A 26,137-nucleotide genomic window follows, 5' to 3' on the forward strand; every position below is an offset into this window, starting at 1 on the left:
ATACAGTAAACCTAAAAGAACAATACAATTAAGTCGAACCATTTACTAACTCTTTATAGAATTATACAAAGCTATTATCCAATAGTTATTTTTCATGTTTTTAGCTACAAAAGCAAACAAGAAAATCAACAGTAGTTAAAATAGATTTCCTGAGTATATCGAACTTTCTCTCAAAATATAAACACATAAGACATAGCATGTTTCACAGTTAATGTGTCACACGGTTGATTCTGAAAATGTTAAGGAATATAAAACATAATGTTACATCTTGTTCCAAGTTAAGACAGTATGGGTCTACAGCAACATGAAAAATATCGTCCATAATTATTTAGATATGTTGTAATGATATTACTGAACGTGAATTAATATCAAGAGTTGTTACTATATCATCAATAAAGATTTTATATTAAAAGTTGTTACAATGTCGTTAATAAACAGCTAATACTGAAAAATTGTTGCTATATCGTTACGAATTATGATTCATACCGAACGAGTCTCTGATTTACTATGTTACGTATTACGATTTAAAATAGTCTGAAATTTTAATTTTAATTTCGAAGTTAATTGAATTTCAATAAGTATCAAATTTATGATATTTGCCAAAAAAGACTGAGACACAGTTTTCTTTCTTAACCCAAATATATTTTAATATACAAACAATAATACAATTTATAATAACGGTTAGTACAAATAATGTTTTATATACAAACGTTTTCAAAGTTACAAACAATATTAAGTCTTCCAACTGAATATTTCACTGACAGTTTACGATGAGCGAATTAGTTTCGAGTTGATATCAGAACCGTTTATTTAACCGGTAGAAAGCTGGCTCTGTATTCTTGGCTGGTCAAATACTGTTTATAAAATGATTTTTTTACTGATAAAGATATATAATGTCTTAGGACCGACATGGCTAGGTGATTAGGGTGCTCGACTCGTAATCTTGCACGTCCTTTTAGCCGTGGAGTTTGTTTGTTTTGGAATTTCGCACAAAGCTACACGAGGGGTATCTACGCTAGCCGTTCCTGATAAAGCAGTGTAAAACTAGAGGGAAGGCAGCTAGTCATCACCACCCACCGCCAACTCTTGGACTACTCTTTTACCAACGAATAGTGGGATTGACCGTAACATTATAACGCCCCCCACGACTGGGAGAGCGAGCATGTTTAGCGCGACGCGGGCGCGAACCCGCGACCCTCGGATTACGAGTCGCACGCCTTACGCGCTTGGCCATTAGCCGTGGAGGCATCATTATGTAAACGATTCACTTAATATGCTCGCCCTTTCAGCCGTGGGGAAGTTATAATGTGACCTGTAAATCCCACTATTCGTTGGCAAAAGAGTAGCCCAAGAATTGGTGGTGGGTGGCGATGACTAGCTGTCTTCCCTCTGGTTTTACACTGCTTTATTAGGAACGGCTAGCGTAGATACCCCTCGTGTAGCTTTGCGCGAAATCAAAAAACAAACAATCAAATATAGTGTCTTCCTAAAAATATTTATCTCCGATGTGAATTTACTGAAGTTAAATGTTTTGTAACGCTCAAAATTTATAAACGTTTCTGGTAACGTATCTATAGTTTCTCAACTAATTAGCGTTCATCACAGTAGTCTTCGGATTAACAATGATAAGATAAGGGGGTTTCATTCCCCTCGGTAGAAATAGCAGATAGCTCGATGTGGCTTTGCTATAAGAAACACACACACACACTCATCACAGTTATAGCTTCTGGTGTTTATAGTATACTAACTGTAGCAACCCAACAATATAAAACTATCTCTTAGCGCTTCAATTTATAAATTTTAATCAAGGTTCTCTGAATTTCAGTAGGTAACAATATTTGACGATATGCTAGAGTTTTCGTAATAAAACATATATTGTTGATTCTTGCACTTGAAAATCTTCTACATTTAGTGAATAGTAGACATTTTACAATACCTACTTAATAGTATAAGTTAGATGCATTTGTAAATATGTTTCTAACTGAAACAAACAGCGATATTAAAATAAATACACAATAGTAAATTTGTCACAGTCGTTAATAAAGAGCTTATATTAAAAAGCTGTTTCCATATTGCTAATGAAGAACATGTATTGAAATTTGTTACTATGTGTTTAATAATATTAAAAGTTTTAGTGATTCAATAGGTGGATGAAAAATTACTGTGTTAACTAATTTGTTTACACTTTTCTTTGAAATATTTGTCTGTTTTGAGACACTAATGCATTTAGATGCAAACGAGTTTGATGAATGATACAGTACTCTCTAGTTATCACATCAACAAATTTATAGGTTGTTTTGGGTATTGCATCAGCCATTTTTTTACTAAAAATATAGGCTCTTACTGAGAATCAGTTTAGAAGCATATCTGCTACAACATGCGCGTGATGTTACCATAACCAAAGGTTGCAAGTTAGCTCCACGGAAAAAAGTTGTCATTGTTTCTTTAGACAAAGAAACATTTTTGATAAGGCAGATTGCTAGAAGGGTTGAATTTAGACAGTGTACTGAGAGCCTGTTCGTGCAGATATATATATAAAGAGATTGGCTGTGTGAAGTGGTGGTAAGAGAATGGATAGGAGGAAAGAACCTTATGTAAGAAGTTGACGATCATGTTCTGATACAATATCGTCCACTGTCGTCTCCTGATTTCAGGAAACTTCATGTGTCACTGTCACTGTGCACACCATCCGGTCTCTGCTGTGTTCAGTCGATCTCCTGGCAAGACAACCAAGAAGGAAGCTCCTCCTCACAAACAAGATGACTAGACTAGAGCAAAGTCAGATGAAACAACACTTTAACAAGTATGGATCTGATAGGAAGAACTTTGTAAGAAGTCGATGTGAAGAAGAGTTTTGTCAGCATGTTTGGATGCAGGTCATATGAGAATTTATCTCTCATCAGGATGTGAAATGCTAGCATTTTATGAAGGGCACCATTAATGCTGACACGTAAATCGATATCTTTTGGTTTTGGGTAAACCCAACAATTCGGTGGGACTAACCAGTCTACGTTCCATAATGACTGTTGTATGCCACAGAGCTACAAATGACGGTAATATCATGCACTCTATGCAGAAGATGTAAAATAAAAAGCAAATCTCACCCTCAATGCATTGGAAAGAAAGGCATATTAGGTTTCATTTCATAGCTTCAGGTGAAGGACTATCTTTGATGGGAGAAGTTTAACACATTAAGCTGGCCCGGCAACAGCCAAAATATCAACTTCATCAAAATCTGTTGGAAGGTAATGGGTAACAAAGTGCAAGAGAAGAAACCAAGAAGCGCCTAATCGACATGTGCTGTCATGAATTCACCACTACGTCATTCAATCCCTCGTGCTCCAAGGAGAGATGTCAACTAAATATCAAAACAGCAAACACCCTCTGTAACCACATTAGTGACGTTATTCTTAAATCTATGTTTTCTTACCCAGAGAACACTTTCGTATTGGCCAAGTATTTGTTGATCATCTGCTATAATACGTTTGTCACGGTTGGTTTATTCATAAAGATGTATATATATGTGTGTGTGTGTGTGTGTGTGTTTCGAGATTGAGTCACTTTACTCCACATATTGTTCTTAACTATTTACAGTAGTTTATTGCACAATCTCGTAAAAATTATAAGAAACAAGAAAAGTGTGAAAAGACTGGTAAAGAGTTTTTAATGTTACTGTACAATGGTAAAAATGTTTTTTATTATGTAAGTTTATTGTGTTGAGAAGGTTATTTATTAAAATAGTGTCACTGTGTTAAAAAGGTTATCTTTAAGGTGGTGTCACTGTTTTAAGACTACTATTTTTAAAGTAGTGTCATTGTGTCAAGAAGACTATTTATTAAGATAATATAACTGTGTTAAGAAGGTTAATTATGAAAGTTGTGTTACTGTATTAAGAATGCTATTAATTAAGGTGGTGCCTGTGTTAAGAAACTTATTTATTAACATAAAATAATGTTTAGGTACATCAAGGGACCTATTGGTCTTTCTCCGCTATTTCATCCTCTAAATTAAACTATTCATTCGTATAATTATTAAGCTTTCACTTAAATGTACTGCTTTTACAACATAGGAAGGCAACCTATTCCAGAATTAAGAAGGGTATTTATTATTGAGGTGATATTATGTTAAGAAAGTAATTTATTAATGCTAGTGTAATAGAATCATATATTATTATACAATTAAAAGTCTTTAAGTGGTGAAAAACAAACAAACAATTCATCCGAGTATAGTTTCGATACAAATAATGAAAATAGTGTCGGTAAGTGCATGTATTATTTTGTGCATTTATGTTCTCATTACGAAAACAACTGCCGTATTTACAACAGCACAAGATCTTTAGTAAAAGTCAATAAGAAAGATAGTTTGTCTTGCTTTAAATAAAAACAGAGTTACCTTTTCCACGAATCTGTCTTGAGCCTTATAGAACCTTTCTAAGCTTTTCCAGAGATGAAATACGTTATTTTCAGTATCATAAGCGTAGTGGTGTTGGGTCCAAAATATTACGTAGTGTCTAGCCAATGGTTCTAACATTTTTATTCGTAAATTGATAGCGTTCTTTCCACTTAAAAAAAGAGCGCTTTCGGTACTTTTATGATAGAGAACAAATCCTTTGTTCGTTTAAATAATCCTATACATTTCTTTTTTTTCTGCTTTTCTGAAAACTTCTGAAGAATGTTTCTATTGATGGCGAAGCTGATGTGAAAGTATCTCCGCTTATTGCTGGACAGTTCAAAGTCTCTTGTTAGCAATAAAACTGATTTACGATATCTGTTTAAAGTCAGAGAAAAAGCATTTGTAATAATTATCCTGAAAAAAAATAAAGGTTTTCATAAAAGTCATAAGAGAATCAATAAGAGAAACATGGAATAGTGTGTAACAGAATATCTGTTTACTTCTATCTATTCATATTAATATATATCTATATCTATATAGAGGTATACAAATCAATACGAATCACAATGAGACTCAAAAGTCAATAATCAGTTTTTCATTTTCAGCTTTTCATGTTGTCTTTAACTCCTAGCGGGTCTTGTATAGCCTATGTTGCAGAGTTTACCGGTATGTGTTAGAAATTCACTACTTCCGAGGACTGCTCTCCACTACTTGTAAAGTAACAAACAGGAGAAATAGAAAAGTCATCGTTTGTTAAGAAAATCAAATCTATATTGATTGATGTACAACTGACTATTTGTGACAGTTCGCTTAGCTTCTATTAATACTGGATCAACTCGATAAGCTTGGTGGAAGAGAACTGAACTGTCGCTTCGAACTTCCAGTCTCTGCGAGACAATAAATACTAACAAAGTAGTAGTATGAGGCTCAGAGGTTAATATTCCGAAATATGGACGACTTCAGATTCCGTTGTTCATATCTTTTTACCGTAAAAAAATGCATTGTGCACTTGGAGGTCATGGATGCGTTATGAGAATGACGATAAATCCTTATTATTCGATTAGAGTAGTCAATGACTTGGCGGTTGATGATGTTCCCTAGCTGCCCTCTTTCTAGTCTATCACTTTAAATGAAGGACGACTAGCGCATGTAGCGTTCTAGTAACCTTGCACAATATTCGAAAGCAGCATTTAGAGCGACGTTAAAAAGAAATATTTATTTAAAAAAATATTTTATCTTAAGTGCCCTAAGATAGAACGCATTAAAATATGTATCTCAGTTCGGCTGGTATGGGTATTAACACTTATTTGCAAGCAGAGAACAACGTTTCGACCTTCCGAGGTCATCTTCAGGTTAACAAAGGACACATGTCTCGTCCGGCAAAAGGCAGTTGCAAACTCTTTGTTAACCTGAAGATGACCTATGAAGATCGAAACGTTGTTCTCTGCTTACCAATAAAAGTGTTAATACCCATACCAACCTTTCCGAGATACATGTTTATTTCAAGTGGGTTTCTCGTCATCAAGAATTACTTCACCAGGACATTAAAATATGGTTATTTCATAATTTTCATTCGTTCATAGTGCATTTGTTTACCTATGCATAAGGGTGGGTGTTAAGCCACACAAAAACAGAAAAAAATACAGTAGTAAAGGAACACAATATCGTGTGTAGCAGTTAATGGAATTGAAAAGGATATGGTGCAGACTATCAGTGTTGATGATGGAAAAATTAGTTTCAACACATTCGTGGATCATTTTCAGTCTCAGAAGGTTAAGTTATAACGCCAGTTTTCCCAACGCACTTGCGCTATCCAGCTAGCAATGGGAAATTCCTTATCTTTAGATGGGAATATAAGTATCAGTGACTTTTCCAACAAAAAAGTACAAGTGAAACCACAGGTGAATGTCGTAGTAATGTGGACAGTTAAGATAAAGAAACTTAGTTACCTTCTGGACCATTTTCCTTAGTTAAACCTGTATCTTTCTTTGTTTATTTGCTTTTCAATTTCGCACGAAGCTGCACGAAGGCTATCTGCGCTAGCCGTCCTTAATCAAGCAGTGTAAATAGCGGGAGGGTAGATAGTCATCATCATCCCCTGCAATTACTGAGCTACTCTTTTATCAACGAATAATGCGATTGACCATCACATTATAACACCACCACGGCTGAAAGAGAGAGCATGTTTGGTGTGACGGGGATTGGAACCTGTGGCCCTCAGATTACAAGTTGAGCGTCTTAACCACCTGGCCATGCCAGGCTAACCTGTATTTATGCCCAACAGTTTTGAATAAGAAAATATGTAACTACCAGATTAAGGAGATAAAAAGGCCTATCAAGAAGTGCGTGAAGTGCAATAAGACAGGTGCGTTAAGAAATGCGTATGAACTTGTGATTTTATCATAAAAGCCAAGTTACAACTGCGTAAAACACGACAACCTTCGTAAAGAAACTCGTGAAACGCACGAATACTCGCTTGAAAGACATTGACACTTCAGAAGTATGTAAAAGATGCAAACATTCATAAAAAGAAGACGCTAAAAATGCGTTAAACACGCGAATTTTCATCAAGAAAGATAAGAAATGTGTAAATAGATAAATCGTGAAAAAGAAGTTAATAATTCCACTAAAACATCTACGTGTTACAACGCGATTGGTTGAATTAAAGTTAGTGAATAGCAAGTTTTATTCTTTGAAAATTAAGTTATATTTTTCTTTTACGTATATTAAATTTCTGTTTTAATTTTCTTTAACAAAATCACATAAATGGCGGGTGTCTAATTAATGTGGTTATGTTTACGACCAAGTTAATTATCAACCGTTTTCATAGATAATACCTTAAAACGTAAGAGTTGGTAACGCAGGTGAAGTACTTCTCTGTGTGAAGCTCTCTTTTATGAAGTTATACATTGTTTGTATATGTATAGCATTGAAAATATATCATATATAAATTAACAAGTCAGATTCGTTGTCAATTACAGAACAAAAGTTCAGTGTAAATCTTATAATATAATCACGAATCTTTCTTACAGAATCTGTCAATCCCAGGTGTGTGTTTTTTTTAAACTACTGGCTTCTAAAATATTTCATATGAAACCTTGTAGCAGGCAATAACAACAGTTTACAACGGACGTTTCATTTAAGATAAAGTATTAGAGCGATACTGGTCTGTTTTAAAGAATTAATTAAACCCAGAAATTATGAAATATCGTTTTAGACAAAAATATGTATTTTTCTTCTTTTATAAACAATTTGTTTGTTTGTTTTGAATTTCGCGCAAAGCTACACTAGGACTATCTGCGCTAGCCGTCCCTAATTTAGCAGTGTAAGACTAGAGGGAAGGCGGCTAGTCATCACACCCACCGCCAAATCTTGGGTTAGTCTTTTACCAATGAATAGTGGAATTGAACGTAACATTATAACGTCCCCACGGCTGAAAGGGCAAGCATGTTTGGTGCGACCGGGATTTGAACCCGCGACCCTCCGATTACGAGTCAAACGCCTTAACCACCTGGCTTTGCTGGGCCTTTTATAAATAATAGTGGCGGTTATATCAGTTCGGTGGCCTTACATTTACTTAGTAACTGTTTTGTCTATTTAACAAAAAGCTATACAGTTCACTGTCTGCGAACTGTCCACCGCAGAGATGCGAACCTAGAGTTTAGCATTGTGAAGTACGTAAACTTATCGCTGACCCATCAGGGGACTTCAATGGTGCAATAACTGTCTGTGCAATCACATCAAACATGAATTATATTTTTTATCTGAGCCAAGCATGAAAACAATTTCTAGTCAAGTGCCCTGAATATTTTGGTTTTATAAATAAAATGTTTTACACTTTACAATAGGACTACAATAAAACTTAAATAAGCCATTAAATTACACAACAGTGACGAAAATAGGGTTCAGATGAAACTATAGATGAGCGACATGAAAAAAATACAAAAAATTAGAAAGTTCTGGAAGAATATTTTAGAACGTATCATAAATATAATCTTAACAATGACATTTTTAAACTGGATTTTATAGGACACAGAGAAAGAACGGATAAACCAAAGAATGGTAAATCTCTTTCCGTTATAATATTCTCGGCTTTATTAATACGATTCATTTTTTAAAGATCGTCTTAAAAAGGAAACAGGATCATTTAAATATTTTATCCATCAAATAAAAGACGAAAATTATTACACTTGATAAACCATTTCCACTCTATGTTTTTCCAGACACTGCTCTATAGTTGCTTTGAGATTAGGATATCACAATGGAACTATTAAAAATTAACATTTTTCGCAGCGTGCATGTTGTTATATTGAAGTCAGAGAGGGGCTCACCGAGGGAAGTCGAACCCAAGATTTTAGTGTTGTAAATTCATAGATTTAGCGCTGACCCACTGAGGGACTCTTCCTACTATAAAAAATAAACAAACAAAAGTTTTCGATTTCAAAAAAATCTTTAAAAATTAGATATTGTATTCTTATCAGTAGTTCAAACTAAATTACATGAAATTATTCGTGTGTTTTTTTAAATGCCTTTAGAGTAAAGATATATAACTAGACAAAGTTGTAAAATTATTCACGATGATATCGAACCTTTATGGCATCTCAGGGACCTTGCCAAAATTAAACAAACGGCTCCAGAAATTTCAGTCAAGTGGGAGGAAGATTCGACATTTCAGGACACGCGCGTCAGAAAGTTAAAAAAGTTAAAATAGATGTATGTTACAGTTGGTTGGATATCATCATTCCTCAACTAAAAATAGATATGAAGGTTTAAAACATGTCCCTGAAAGGTTCGAAGTAGTATTTCCGAAAGAAAAAAAAACTGCTTCCTGCCACCGAAGGTGAAGTGGAGAACTGCTTTCAGTCCATCGTTATATTTAAAATAAATACTTTTCTGGCACTTGGCTGGATTGTTCTTTTTCGAGCATGTCTCAAATCAGAAATTACTACAGTATCAATGGTTATACCAGTTATCGAAATTATTAATAAGCAAAAATAGTAGTTTAACTTCGTGATTATATTATTTTTAATAGAACGCATTACACTGCAAGGAGTGCTGAATTGTCCTTTTTAAAATTGAGGTTGAATGAGTACAAGTTAGTTAGAACACAATAGCTCAAAAATAGACTTAGTGGACCTTTAACATTATTTATTGAAATTGAAAACATAAGAAATGTTAATTTGAATGAAGTAATATCTGTATTTAGCGAAAGGACAGCGTTAAGATGTTTTAACAAATGGTAAACTTTATGATCTTTTATATTATAAAAGCATGGGGTTCAATATATGTTTCTGCACCGATATGTATGACTTCTCAGTTCTGAAACTGGGGGACGTTTATCTACTAACGGTAAAATACGATATTTTAGAGGGTACGTAACAAGTTATTTTGTTTGTTTGTTTTGAATTTCGCGCAAAGCTACACGAGAGCTATCTGCGCTAGCCGTCCCTAATTTAGCACTGTAAGTCTAAAGGTAAGGCAGCTAGCCATCACCACCCACCGTCAACTTTTGGGTTACTCATTTACCTACGAATAGTGAGATTGACCGTCCCATATAATACCCCCGCGGTTAAAAGGGCGAGTATGTTTGGTGCGACGGGGATTAGAACCCACGACCATCAGATTATTAGTCGAGCGCCTTAACCACATTTCCATGCAGAGCCAAACAAGTTATTACGAAGTAAAACCAAAAAAGAAAAGAAATCATAGTTTGCTATACTTCAGTATTTAACTACAGTTTCAAGGTTATTAATTCAAGGTAAAAATTAACTTTCTTACTTCCAAGTCCGTTATCAAATGAATACTAGTAGTTGATGTAACCGTTTGGTGAAAAGCGGTCAAATAACTCGCCATTTAAAAGTGGACATACACAATTCTATCAAATCACTGTTTAAGTATAACGACCGTTTTCTAGAATCTTCTTCAGAAAAGCTAAGAGACCTTTCTGTTTTTTATGATCCGGATTGTGTACACCCTCTGTTAAAATAAAGTACATACCTCTGTCGACAGATGATGGAATATGCTGAACGTGACGTCATCAGGTGGGAAAATTGAGGACCGATCCTTGGAGGTGAACCAATTCTTCGTCGAACTGGTTTTATTCTGATCTTCTTTATGATTCTGTTGAGAAAGAATATTTGCAGTTGAAAGTCATTTATAATGTTGAGAACAACTACTTGTGTGCAATTCTATTAGACAAACAAATGTTCAAATGTAGCGTGTGTGTTACTAATATGATGTAGAAAGCAGTTAGTTAGTAATATACAGATAATTTAGGTATTATAAACAGTAATTTAACATTAGTGTTCTTAATCCGAGTAGGAGATGTAGGAATAATAGTAGACAAAGAATCTAAGAAAGGAAGTTAGCGAAACAGATTAATGTGAAGGTTTAAATATTTTTTATTGCTTTTGTAAACTGTCCAAGTTGTTAAGAATAAGTTATTGTTTTGTGACCTAAGGCAATAGTTGCAAACAAAGACATAAATTTAAAAAATAAAATAAATTCACAAATAAAATGCCAGAGGATATAAGTACAGGGGGAGAAAAAACAGTAGAATAGATAAGGAGTTTATTATTTAATATTCGCTTACGAAACAAGCACAAAGTGAACTAAGTACCTTTCACCAAACCCTTCTAATGTGAATAATTCAAACCTAATAACCTGTGAATATTTAGACAAAGCTTGATGAAACATACCCGCTACCTGGACAGAGTCAGTATGTAATAATTGACTGAAATATACATAATAAAGTCTGGGTTTTGAACAGATCTGGCTTTGTTTCATTCAGACTAACAGAGAGGATATGTCATTCTTAATAGTTCTTCTGTGAAAGTAAATACAAATTCGTGTTTAATAGTGGAATATTATTAACAGCAAAACAGACAATTAGTAGGTGTTAAAACTGTTTGTCACAAGCTCAGTATTGTTTACTTGCACGTTAGTGGTTCAACTTTAAATTGAAATACAAGTCGAAAGGTACACGATATACAACGTGACATTTAACATGTAAGTGGATTTTTTTTAGAACACAGTAACATTGTTTTTATAATCAATTGTCTAAGGACATGATGATAACAGCTACAAAAAAACTTTCTACTTTATAACCGACGGTATCATTAGAAAACTAAAGTCCACTGGGTTGAACATAGTGTCTTTACACTAATTTACACTTAACATCGATGTTATACTCAGAATTCAGGACTTTATAAATGTATCAAATACCCGATTTCTTAAAGAATGTAAATGGATTTAATTTTATAGTATAGTTTAAATCCTCACAAGTAAAGCACACAAAAGACAGTAATGTAACAATGTCTGGTCAAAATGTTCGCAAGTGAAACATTAACTTGGAAGCAGGGTCGAAAGCGAGAGAGTCAATGGGCATCTGTAAGGGGACGAGGAGAACTTTCCTTCTGGAAAATGAGTAAAATAATTTCTTTTTTTATTCATTCACCTTAAACATATGAATGTCTTATTCAGTTAACAGTTTTGCATTACATTGTCCCTCCCTGGAATAATGTCTGCTGACGCCCATGATTTAGTTTATTAAGTCTGATTTTTCTAATAATCTTTGAGGTAAAAATTGTTTTGAATAACTTTCTAAGTTAGTACCACAAAAAAGAAATATATATATATTTATTTGTACAATAAAACTGCGCAACAAAAACTACACATTAATTTCAGTTTTTAAAGTCTAATGTCCAAGAGGAATTCCACAGTGTTTAGAAGTCAATAATAACAGCTAAAAGAGATGTGTGAAAGAATTATACAAACAAACGTTTCAAAAGCGTTAAACTTGTATTATCTGGACGAGACCCTTAACAGAAAATACACTAGCCTAATTCTTCAGCAGTGTTTGAGTGGATTTCAAGAACTCAGTAGAGAAAACAACAGAGAAAACAATCCACTAGTTTATATAATGCAGATAATATGAGAAGCCACAATCTACTAGTTTAATTCTACTTTAATAACATATTTTACACAACAATAGAAGAAGTAATCCACTAATTTAATCCTAGTTTAACAACAGAAAAAAAAACCCACTAGTTTAATAACATACTTCAGACTGAACAGTTGGATTTGACTATCACTCTTAGAGCGTACTCACAGCCCAAAGCTCGGAAGGCGTTTTCCAGAACACTAGACTCGAACTGTATAAACCCTGGATTAATAAACTGAGCATGCAAAACATTAGGCCATGTTCGACTGAACAATGAAAGAAATACAGTTTAAAATGAGGTTCAAGTGAACTTTAGAAAGTAGTTCTTTTGTAAAGTGCTAAATTTTGTAACTATCAAATCATTTTACCTTCAAGCTTACACCCTTGAATTGGCCTCACATTAATTTTGACGGTAACTATGAACTAGATTACTAGTCTTACTTGAGAAGAGGTTCTAGCAAACGTCGCGTCGGTTTTATGATTATGCTATTGCAATAGAACAGGTAATTTTTACATTATTGGACTGGACTTCAAAAATAATGAGATGTAGTGTAAAATATCTAGAGTGTGCCTTAGTGATAAGCTTTTAAGAGAATTCATGGTTTGTGTCCCTATATCACAAAAACATTCTTATACAAGACAGTAGGTGCAAATTTTACAATACAAATAAAACAATAGGGAAATAGACTTATATTATATACAAGTTAAAGATACGTGTTATAGCACCAATTAAACTGCAGGAACAATTACGTTTCTTTTGTTACATATTTGTCACATTAATCAGGACAATATTTTTTATTGTTTTTACGTTTTTCATACACAACTGAAAGAACATTTATCTTACCAGAATTCAAGTAACGCAAAGTATGCAAGAATTAGTAAAATAGCAGGTTTTTTTGTTTTTGTTTTGGGTGTTTGTGAAAAGCTACACGAGGATAATCTGTGTTAGCCGTCATTCACTAATTGTGAACTGATAGAAAAGAGGGAAGATAACTAGTGAATATGACCCACCGCCAAGTTTCAGGCCACTATAACCGAATAGTGAGACCTGATGGTCGCTCTTCTAACACACTCATAGCCACAAAGTTGCAGCATTGAAACGTAAATCATAGACCCATAGAATCTCTGTCCGGCTTCCTAATCATGGGTCACGTCTAGCTTTGAAATAAAAAATAAGATTAATGAAAAGCTATTAGATTAAACTTCGGAGACACGTAACTTATCATAAAATGAAAAACTAGAGAAGATTGTTCATAAAAAATATAAGCCAATTTCAAGCCGATTTAATAGTTGTTACTTTTATCCCTTTTTCATTCTATAGTTTTTACTTCTTAGTAACCTCCAGATGGCGATTAAAATATAACATGAACACAAAACATTCGTGGTCTACTTAGTTATCCCTAATCATTATTGGCCACGTTCATGCTTACTTCTAACGTTGAAAAGTAGCAACATATTTCTGTTATTCCGTGAAAAACGTTTGATTAACTAAGATTAAAAAAGATGTCAAATAAAAGTCGTTGCACATTTCATGTAATTTTATTGAAAAAAATACGAAGCGCTGTAAGAAACATGTAATACGATGGTTCGTCTTTATACAAACAACCCGAAATTTGAATAAAATGGAAATCAGAAGTTAAATTATAATCCTTAAAACAAAATACAAGATAAGATGAGTTCATTAAGACATCACTAGGAACGGCAAAGTGAATAAAAACTAAATACCATAAGCAACAAGACAGTGAACAAAAACTAAATACCACAAGGAACCATACAGTAAACTAAAACTAAATACCACAAGCAACAAGACAGTGAACAAAAACTAAATACCACAAGCAACAAGACAGTGAACAGAAACTAAATACCACAAGGAACCATACAGTAAACTAAAACTAAATACCACAAGCAACAAGACAGTGAACAAAAACTAAATACCACAAGCAACAAGACAGTGAACAAAAAGTAACTACCATTAGAAACCAGTTTGTGAACAAAAGCTAAGTACTATTGGGAAGTGGAACGTTAATAAAAACTATATACCACTAGATTTCATTAAACAAAAACTAAAAACCTCTTGAAACAAAAAAGTGAGTAGAAACTAAATAGTATTAGTAATCAAAAAATGAGCAAAAATTAAACACTACTAGAAACCAGAACGTGAGCGGAAACTGATTACTACTATAAAGTGAGTAAAAATTAAATACCATTGTAAACCACAAAGTGAGTAAAAACTAAATACTACTGTAAACCACAAAGTGAGTAAAAACTAAATACCACTGTAAACCACAAAGTGAGTAAAAACTAAATACTATTGTAAACCACAAAGTGAGTAAAAACTAAATACCATTGTAAACCACGAAGTGAGTAAAAACTAAATACCACTGTAAACAAAGTGAGTAAAAACTAAATACAACTACGAACCAGGAAGCGAGAAAAAATAAATACCAGTAGAAAGCAGAGAGTGGACAAAAACATAAAACCACTGAGAAGCGGTAAGTGATAAAATACTAGATGCCATTAGATGTCATAAAGTGAGAAAATACTAAATAAATACCACTAGGAATCGGCAAGTGAGCCACAAACAAATGAAGAACATAAGTACGTCAATCACGTTTCGTCTACTCAATTACCCAACATATTTTTTTTTTTTTGCTATGCGAACAAAACGTGTTTCATGAATGGAAACGATCATTATTTATTGGGTATTTCAATGAAACACGCCAACACAACACAGCAGATCTACACATCTAAGACTTCATGGGTACAGGTACATCAAAATGAAATAACATGCATGAGAAACATTGTATACGTTTTCTGGTCTCCTTTGGTCCTTCAAGCGCTCCACATATTGATACCAGATGCGTTCATTTTACACCAAAAAGAACATTACCATAAAAGAACACATTCCTCGTGTTTTGAAACAAGATGATAATATAAAATTACACATTTTTTTATATTTTTAAAATAAGACATTACTACGTAAGTTCACATTCCTAGTATTTTTAAAGCAGGAAATTACTAAAGAAGTACACATCTCTGGCAGGAAATTACTAAAGAAATACAAGTTCTTCGCGCTAAAACAAAACACGAACGTGACAATAGAAACCATTTATTAAACGTCTTGAAATCCTAACAATTCCATCAACAGTAAATTAGAGGTACAAAAGAAACAATATTTGTAGTTCCTTTTTTTTTAAGACACAACACTACCAAACAACAAAAATACCCTCGTATTTTAAAATCAGAACATTACTAAACAACAATTCCCTTGTATTTTTAACTCAGGAGATTTCCAAACAAATACATGCTCCTTGTATTTTTAAAACAGAGCATTACTAGAAACTACAAGACCCTCGTAATTACTAAACAACTACAAGTTTCTAGTATTCTTAAGGCACAACATTACTAAACAACTACAAGCTTCTAGTATTCTTAAGGCACAACATTACTAAACAACTACAAGTTTGCATATTCTTAATGCAAAATATTAATGATCAACAACAAGATCCTCATATTAATAAAGCAGGTCACTACTAGACAATTATAGGACCCTTATATTAATAGAGAAGGACGTTACTGTATAATTACATGTCTTTCATATTAATAACGTAAGAAACTACTATATAACTACATGTCCCTCACATTAACAAAGCAGGACACTACTATATTACTACACGTTCCGCATACTAATAAGGCAGGACATTACTATAACAGTGTACCTTCCTCAAATTATGGAATAAACTTATTATTCCATAACTGAATTAACTAACTCGGTCAGACAGTAAGTCTTTACTTGAAACTCAGTTTAACGTGTTAATAGTTTCATTAGATATTAATACTCCATCTTAATTGCCTTTTTGGCCCCGTGGCATAGCGATATGTCTGAGGAATTTTTATGCTACGAACCGGATTTCAATATTCGTAGTAGACAGAACACAGGTAGTCAATTTGTGCTTAATTACAAATAAAGTAATCACTTTTTTATGATTTTTAAACACTTCTAAATCTTTACATGAATTCCCATATTTATGTCACATTAAGTCAAATTTCCCTCTGTCAAATTAAAACACAAAAATTAAAATTTAAAATTAAAATCCTACATGAATTGTGGAGTCCCCGAGCAATTCTATTACACAACGAAAACAATCGTGCTTTAAACTTTAAATTCCATAACTAACAATAAAGAAAAATCTTAGCAGATAACTATTTAAGTTGGTTTAAATATAAACATTGCAGTAATTGATTAAATGTGTGAAAGAAGGTACAATTAAAATATTTTTTCTTCACTTATTTACTGTCTGGAACAAAAGTGAAATAATGTATTGTTTTCCTTTTTCCTGTCATTACTTGTCATCTTATCATTGGGAGAAACTGACTCTTCAGTGGGTTGATTTACCTTAAATTACGTATTTTGTGAAAGAAATCGTTTGGACTTTCACTCGGTGATATACATCCAGCTATGTACGACATAAACCACCTGTCTTCTACTAACTGCATCGATTATTCTGATTAACACAACACAGATTCCTTCCCAGATGTTCAGGCTAAGTCTATTATGATAAAGTAAACTTTATTCTGGCTAAGTAACAATACAAGTTTTTTAGAAATGTCTATATAAAACAGCATAAACTGTAATACTTACATGAATAATAATAAACCGTTAACTTCAAATCAATATGTAAAACACGATATATAAAACTACTTAAATTAATTACTTCTCATGTTAAACAGAAATCAGTAAATATGGTTAACGAGCGACAATAAGACATGTACATCAAAAGGTGAACTATTGTTTGTATAAAAGGATATGTTTATAATATTACAAACGAAGATATCACAAATTACTGGAAGTGTAACATCATTAGGCCTTAAGAAGACCCATATTCGGTACATTAAGTGTTTTACATCTTTGTGAAATTGTTATTAGTAATGAAAATAGGAAATAATTCCTCTTTAGATGTTGGAACTGAACTTCTGGACAAGCGACTGATAAAAGATCTGACAGACTATCTTTACGTAAGTATGAGATGAAACTTCTACAAGAATAACAAAGAATGATGTTATAAAATAGCTCCAAACAATCTAAACGTTTCATCACATGATTCTGGAATAAAGATCTTTATCGCTTTGCCGTTTTAATTTTCCCACTGAATCTACACAGTTGCTACATTCCTGCACGTGGTGGCGGTTACTTCTGCAAAGTAGCTTTCCTTTTATGTGAAGGAAAATTATGGTTGCCATAAAACGCTCTGTTTAATCGAATTAATTAAATTTGGTCACTGTAATGGGAATATAACAATTTCTTTTATAAGAATGACTCTCTTTCAAACTATTAACCATTTGTTATGCTTTTCTCTATGGTTCAAGGTCACCTCTGTAAACTGGAGTAAGAAGTTATACAAATTAATGATAATATGAGTGAAAGTGAGACAGGGTGACTGACAGAAGAAGGTATACGTTCAAGTTGCATACAGCGTTGTGCTCTTTATTTTATAACACTGGTTACATATGAAAAGCATTAATTAACACATGCTAACTATAACGAACGATATGTACAACATCAAAATTACGTCTATCACACTTTTCATTTTAATATTCACTGTACTTAAACTTTTTAATTCACGTTATCAAATTTTGTAAAAATACACTGATTGACAAATATAATTTTCCCAGCTTGTACTGAAACTATACAAAGTGATTTGTAGAAGCTACATAATAGATTATCTATGATCCATCAACTGCGAGGATTTAAAATAAGATTTTACTCGTTGTAACTTACCACTGACCCCCCCCCTCCAAAGGTTTTGAATCTTGCACAAAGCTGCGCTATGGCTATCTGCGTTAGCCGCCCCTAGTTCAACAATGAAAGACTAGGTGGAAAGTAGCTAGTCATCTTCACTCAAAGTCAGTTCTTGAGTTATTCTTTTAACAATGAAGAGTGAGATTGATCATCATATTTTAAGGCCCCCTACAGATGAAAGGGCGAGCAAGTTAGACAGAACATGGATTCGAACCCGTGACGCGCAGATTTCAAATCGAGCGTCCTAAACACCTGGCTATGATCCACCAGAAATCCACGAAATAATTACAGAAATCTATGTCAAATAATAGTTAGTTATATATTAATTACTAATGCTTTGTTTTTCATAATTCTTTACAACAAATATAGAATTAAACACATTTAGTGAATCAACCAATTTATAAAGGTTTGTTTCTCCAAGTCTACGAAGATCTAAATGTTTCTATTTTATTCATGTATCATGAGGTCTGTTGTACACAAATTAAAGTGATAAATTCAGTTGTTCTACATATGCTCTTTTTTTACTTTATGGTTAAATAATTACAAAGGTAAGAGTTTTTGCCTTTTTTTTAAGTACATCCATTACCCTGAACTCCAATATTTTTATCTTTGATTTGTTGACTCTTTGAAGACTGTATGTATAACTACAGTTAAAGGGTTAGTGTGATTCCTACGTTTGTAATTTGATACTTAAGGCGATATTATTATCTAAGCTTTCTTTTTTAATATGGTGATGCGAAATCTTACTGGTGTTTAACCACCTAATTATTTCCAAACGTGAGAAAATTCTTTCAAAAATACCACATCCTCAGGATAAACTTAGAAACAACGAGTAAGGACATTACATATAATAAAAAATAAATTATTTTACAGATAATAAAAATAAGTTGAAGTATTTTGTTCATCAACAATGCAGTTAGTAAAAGAAAGCTTTATTACACTAAGTGGCGCAGAAAGAGGTGAGGAGGTTGTTTTTCAAAAGTAAAAGTTTCAGAACACTATAATGTTTATGGCTATTCCTTAGGTGGTATTTAGTGGACATTGTTTCTGACTGTTTGATGAAAGGGTAATGATTCAGTGAACGTTGTTTCTGACTGTTTGACGTAAGAGTAATGATTCAGTGAATGTTGTTTCTGACTAATTTACGTTTCATGTATCCGTCCCTAATTTAGCAGTGATAGAATGAAAGGAAAGCAAATAGTTTACACCAACTCTTAGGCTACGAATAGTGGGATTGACAGCTCATGATAACAACCCCATGGCTGAAATGGTGAGCATGTTCAGTGTGATGGGTATTCGAACCCATGACCATAGGATAACGAGTCGGGCGCCCTAACCACATTTTTTCATGTAGGGTGATTATTACTAGTGTATAACTCGCTGTGCAAAATTAGTCTTTCACACTGGGTGACTATCATGAGCTTATAACTCACTGTTGCGAACTCTTTCTTTGTTAACCTGAAAATGACTTAAGAAAGTCGAAACGTTCTCTGCTTTATTTTGGTAAAACTGTTAACACCTATACCAACTGTCCTGAGATACACTGCGTGAAACCAGTCTTTCACACTTAGTGATTACTACAAGTTTATAAGTCAACGTAAATAAGATAAAGCATAGAAAAGATGCTTGGTTAGGAGTAAATGTCTTATTAACATCAAGGAGTGTGAAAGAAAACCTTAATGTTTGACGAACAAATACGTAGTTACATTACTTGGTTAGTTTGATACAAACATTGTGATAAATACCTATTGTCAGATTCAAAAATTCTAAATCATTGTGGAAGATAATTTATGTTCCGAAAAATTCTTTCAAAGTGTGACATATATGACAAATTATACTAATCTATCATACTTTACCTTAATCTAAACCTTATTCAGCCTCTGATGAAGAGCAAATTATTTCCCAAGTCCTGTTCTCTCTATTTATACGTAATATAAAATATTAACTTGAATTAATAGAAGAAATTGTAGCAATATCAAGTGAACTTGCTAATTGCCACTTACAGAGTACAGTTTTATTAGAAACAGAAATTATGGTATGCTTTTAACGTGACTTCCTTAACATTTCAGTATCTTCAGTATATATTTAAGATAATTTCAGTAATGAATAGATCTTAGAAACAACTATTTTAAAACTTAGTATTCTTAAGTGTATGTTGTATGTAAGATAATATTACAATTGCAGATTATCGTAATACACAGACACAGAGAAGAGACATATTATTTAAATCACGAAACAAGAATAAATAATTAGCTGCTGGTAGCCTAACTCTGTACCAAAATATAAAGAAGAAAACACCTTAAAACATATAAAAAAGTAATTCTGTATGACGGAAAACACAAAAGAAATCAATATTAATGTTTCTCAGACATTACTGAATGATAGAACAAAGTGTAACCAAAATAATACTAGAAAGTAATATATAACATTTTCATAAGAGCGAGAAACAACGATTGCTTGTAAAGCTAGGTAATCGCTGTCATTGACGTTATTAGTTTGTGAAGCTGTGTCATTGTTGTTTCAGATAAATATTCTGGGTTGTTGATGTATAAAGTTAATAGTTGTCTATATACATTGTCTAAATTACATACTCCTGTATAGTTCACTCACATTGATTAAATTACTTATTTCTATACAATTAATTTACATTGTTTAAACTACTTATTCCTATATAATATACTTCGATAGCTTACTCCTGTATAGTCCAATCACATTGATAAAATTACTTATTTTTGTATAATCCACTTAAATTGCTTAAATAACTTATTTCTGTAAGTCCACATAAAGTCCAGTAATTTATGAATAGTACACTCATATTGTTTAAATTACTTATTCCTAAATAGTTCACTTACATTGTTTAAATTACTTATTCCTGTATAGCTCACTCACATAGTTTAAGTTATTTATTTTTAAAGAGTTTACTTAAATTCTTTAAAATACTTTTTCCTATATAATATTCTTTTATATTATATTACTCTATTACTCTTGTATAGCCTCTAATATTGATTAAAATACTTAGTCCTGTATAATACACTTACATTGTTTTAATTACTTATTCCTTCATTGTGCACTAAAACTGTTTAAATTATTTATTCCTGTAGAGTTCAATCACATTAAATAAATTACAGATTCCTGTATAGTACGCTTATACGGTTTAAATTACTAATTCCTTTTTAGTTCTCTTACGTTGTTTAAATTATTTATTTCTGAATAGTCTACTTACAGTTTTTAAATTATTTCTTTATAGTTTATTTAAACTCTTCAAATTACTTTTATTTGGAGAGTCCACTCACACTGAATAAATTACTAAATCATGTATAGTCCACTTATATTGTTTAAATTACTTATTCATATATATTTCTCTTACGTTGTTTAAATTATTTATTCCTATATAATACACTCACATTATATAAAATTGCTTATTCCTATTTAGTTCACTTACATTGTTTAAATTACTTTTTCCTACACAGTCTACTAACTTTGGTAACATTACGTATTCTTTTATAGTTCACTCACACCGCTTAAATTATTTTTTACAAAATAGTTCATTCACATTGTTTAAAAACATATTCCAATATAGTTCAAATCATTGTTAACTTACTTATTCCTGTATAGTTCACTCACATTGTTTAAATTACATGTTCCTATATTGTTCATTCATATTTTTTAAATTAATTTACCTACATAGCTCGATTAAATTGTTTATATAGCTTATTGTTATATAATTTACTTACATAGGTTATTCCTATATAGCTCACTCACATTGTTTAAATTACTTTACCTATATAATTCAATAACGCTCTTTAATTAGCCCATTGTTATATAATTTATATATATAGGTTACTTCTCTATAGTACACTCATATTGTTTAAAATACTTATTCCTATATAGTACACCTACATTGTTGCAATTTGTTGTTTCTGAATAGCTCACTCACATTGTTTAAATTACATATTTTTATATATTTCATTTTTATTGTTTAACCTAATTATTCCTATATAATTTATTTACATAGCAAACTCCTCTACAACCAACTCACATAGATGAAATTACTTATTTCCGTATACTCCACTTAAATTTTTACCTTCTGTATAGACCACTTACATTTATTAAATTATTTTTCCTGTATACTTCATTTACGTTGATTATATTACTGCAATCTAGTTCACTCATATTGTTTAAATTAAATATTGTAGAATATTTCTTTGTTTTGCTTGTTTCTTTTGGAATTTCGCACAAAGCTACACGCGGGCTATCTGCGCTAGCCATCCCTAATTTAGCAGTGTAAGACTAGAGGGAAGGTAGCTCAGCTAGTCATCACCACCCACCGCCAACTCTTGGGCTACTCTTTTACCAATGAATAGTGGGATTGAACGAACTTTATAATGCCTCCATGGCTAAAAGGACGAGTATATTTGGTGCAACGGTGATTCGAACCCACGGCTCTCAGATTACGAGTCGAACGCCTGAACCCACTTGGCCATGCCGGGGTCTTACATAGTTCACTGACATCGTTCAAATTAATTACTGCCTTATACTTCACTCCATTGTATAACCTTTTTAATCCTGAATAGCTCATTTACACGGTTTACTTACTTATTCCCATATTGTTAAATTACATTTTGTAAATTGCTTATTGTTATATAATTTACTTCCATATTATATTACTCTTGTACAGCATACTCAGAATGATTAAAATACTTACTCCTGCATAACAAACTTACATTGTTTAAATCACTCATTTCTGTAGAGTTCACTCAAGTTAATTAGATTACTGGTCACCCGCTAGTACAGCGGTATGTCTCCGGATTTACAACGCTAAAATCAGAGGTTCTATTCCCCTCGGTGGGCTCAGCAAATAGCCTAATGTGGCTTTGCTCTAAAAAAACACAGTTAGATTACTTATTTTGTCTAGTCCACTTACATTGTTTAAAACTCTTTTCCTATATTGTTCACACAAAGTTTAAAATTACTTATTCCAATATAATCCATCTTCATTGCTTATATTATTTATTTATATGTAGTTCACTTACTTTGTTTAAATTATTTATTAGTATATAGTTCACTCAAATTTTTAGAAATACTCATTCCTCTATTTTTCAGTCAGATTGTTTAAATTACTTATTCCTAATTCGTTCACTTATATCTTTTAAGTATAATTATTTCTATATACTTTACTCATACTGTTTAAGTTACTTATTCCTTTGTAGTTGACTTATATTGTTTAAATTACTTTTTGTTATATAATTTGCTTCCATACTGTATTATACCTGTACAGCCCACGCCATTGATTAAAATACTTACTCCTGTAAATTCCACTTATATTGTTTCAACTACTTATTCCTTTATAATTCACTTACATTCTTTAAGTTATTTATCTCAGTATCTTGCGCTCACTAACATTGTTTAAATTACTTTCTCCCATAGAATTGACTCACATTTGTTAAATTATTTATTCCTCTATGTTTCACTTACATTGTTTAAATTATATATTACTACGTAGATTACTCACATTTTTTAAATTACCTATTCTAATTTAGTTCACTCATACTGACTAAATTACTTATTCCTATATAGTTCATTCACGTTAAATTAGTTCTACATATATATATCCACTCACATTGTTCAAATTACTTATTCTGTATAATTTACAACCATACACCTGTATAGCCCACTCTCACTAAAATACCTACTCCTGTATAATCCTCTTGTATTGTTGAAATTACTTCTCCTTTAATTCCACACATTGTTTAAATTATATACTCTTTTATAGTCCACATATGTTTTTAAATTACTTATTCTTATATATTTGACTTACTTTATTTAAATTATTTATTCCTATATAATTCAAAGACATTATTCAAATTAGTTGTTCCTCTATTGCTCACTCACTTTAAGTTAGTTATTCTTATATACTTCAATAATATCGTTTAAATTAATTTTTCCTATATCAAACAGTTATATTTTTTAAATTACTCATTCCTATACAATTTTACTTCCTTATCTTACTTTCATATAGCTCACTCACATTGATTAAATTATTTATTCCTCTATAGTCCACTTACAATGTTTTAACTACTTATTGCTTTATAGTATACTCATATTGTTTGAACTCCCTATTCCTATATGGTTCACTTACATTGTTTAAATTACTTATTACTTTATGGATCACTGACATTGTTTAATTTACTTATTACGATATAGTTCACTCACATCGTTTAAATGAATTATTTCTCTATAGTTTACTTAATTGTTTAAATTACTTATTACTGTAGAGTTCACTTACATTGTTTAAATTACTTATTTCTGTAGAGTTCACTTACATTGTTTAAATTGCTTACTTCTAAAGAGTTTGCTAAAATTGTTTAAATTAATTTTTGTATATAATGGAATTACACTTTTTAAATTATTTATACCTATATAATTTTCTTCCATAGCTTACTCCTGCACAGTTTACTTGCATTGTTCAAATTACTTATTGTTCTATAGTACACTCACATTTTTAAACTACCACAATAGTCCAATTGCAATGTTTAATAGACTTATTCACAAATAGTTCTCTCACATTGATTAAACTACTTATTCCTATATAGTTTACTCACATTATTAGAATTTTTTATTCCTCTATAGCACATTCAAATTGTTTAAATTACTTATTACTTTACAGCTCACTGACATTGTTTAATTTACTTATTCCGATGTAGTTCACTCTTATAGTGTAAATTACTTAGTTCTGTACAGTTCACTCAGATTATTTAAATTATTTATTCCTATTTAGTTTACTAATAATGTTTATATTACTTATTCCTATATTATGTACTTCCATACTTATTACTCCTTAATAGCCCTCTCATTTTCATAAAAATACCTACTCCTTTTTAATCCAATTACATTTCCGAAATTACTTTTCCTATAATTTCACTTACATTGTTCAAATTACTTTTTCTGTTTAGTCCACTTATACTGTTTAAATACTTCTTCCTGTATAGTTCACTTACATAGCTTAAATTACTTCTTTGTAAAGAATTCACTGACATTGTTTAAATTACTTATTCGTAAAGAGTTCAATGATATTGTTTAAATTAATTTTCATATGTTGTGCAATTACATTTTTAATTTACTTATTCCTATATAATTTTCTTCAATACTTTACTCCTGTATAGCCCACTCACATTGTATTAATTACTTATTCCTCAAGAGTTGACTAACCATTGTATAGTCAATTAACATTGTTCAAACTACCTATTCCTATATCATTTACTTGCATTGTTTAAATTACTTATTACTTTATAGTTCACTGACATTGTTTAAGTTACTTATTACAATATAGTTCACTCACATCGTTTAAATTATTTATTCCTATATACTCCACAAATATCGTTTAAATTATTTATTCCTATATACTCCACAAATATCGTTTAAATTAAATGTTTTCATGTAGTTCACTCACATGTTCAAGTTATCTATACCTAAAGAGTTCAGTTTCATTTTTTGAAATTACTTATTCCTGTATGAGTTACATCCATACTTTTTGTATTATTCTTGTCTAGCTCCCTCTCATTGATTAAAATTCTTACTCCTGTATAACCCACTTTTATAGTTTAAATTACTTATTCCTGTATAGTCTCTTACATTATTTAAATTAATTATTACTATATAGTTCATTCACATTGTATAACTTACTTATTTCTAAATAATTTTCTTCCATAGCTTACTCATGTATAGCCCACTCACTTATTCGTAAAGTTCACTAATTTGTTTAAATTACTTATGCATGTATAGTTCACATACATTGTTTAAATTACTTATGCATATATAGTTCACTTACATTATTTAAATTACTTATGCCTATACAGTTCACTTACATTGTTTAAATTACTTATGCATATATAATTCACTTACATTGTTTAAATTACTTATGCATATATAATTCACTTACATTGTTTAAATTACTTATTCCTGTATAATGTACTTCCATATATAGCACAATGACATTGATTAAC

General features: G+C 31.7%; 1 protein-coding gene across 1 annotated transcript in view; it reads right to left on the minus strand.

The window, feature by feature from the left end:
- The window catches only part of LOC143255441 (glucose-6-phosphate exchanger SLC37A2-like), a 96,183-nt gene that overhangs the window by 64,070 nt on the left and 5,976 nt on the right, over positions 1–26,137 (minus strand). Inside the window, exon 2 of the mRNA XM_076511112.1 lies at positions 10,390–10,512. Coding sequence (XP_076367227.1) covers positions 10,390–10,430 — 41 coding nt within the window. The 5' untranslated portion in view covers positions 10,431–10,512. The remainder of the gene's footprint in view (positions 1–10,389; positions 10,513–26,137) is intronic.

The sequence above is a fragment of the Tachypleus tridentatus genome, chromosome 7, assembly GCF_004210375.1.
Source record: "Tachypleus tridentatus isolate NWPU-2018 chromosome 7, ASM421037v1, whole genome shotgun sequence".
Lineage (NCBI taxonomy): Eukaryota > Metazoa > Arthropoda > Merostomata > Xiphosura > Limulidae > Tachypleus > Tachypleus tridentatus.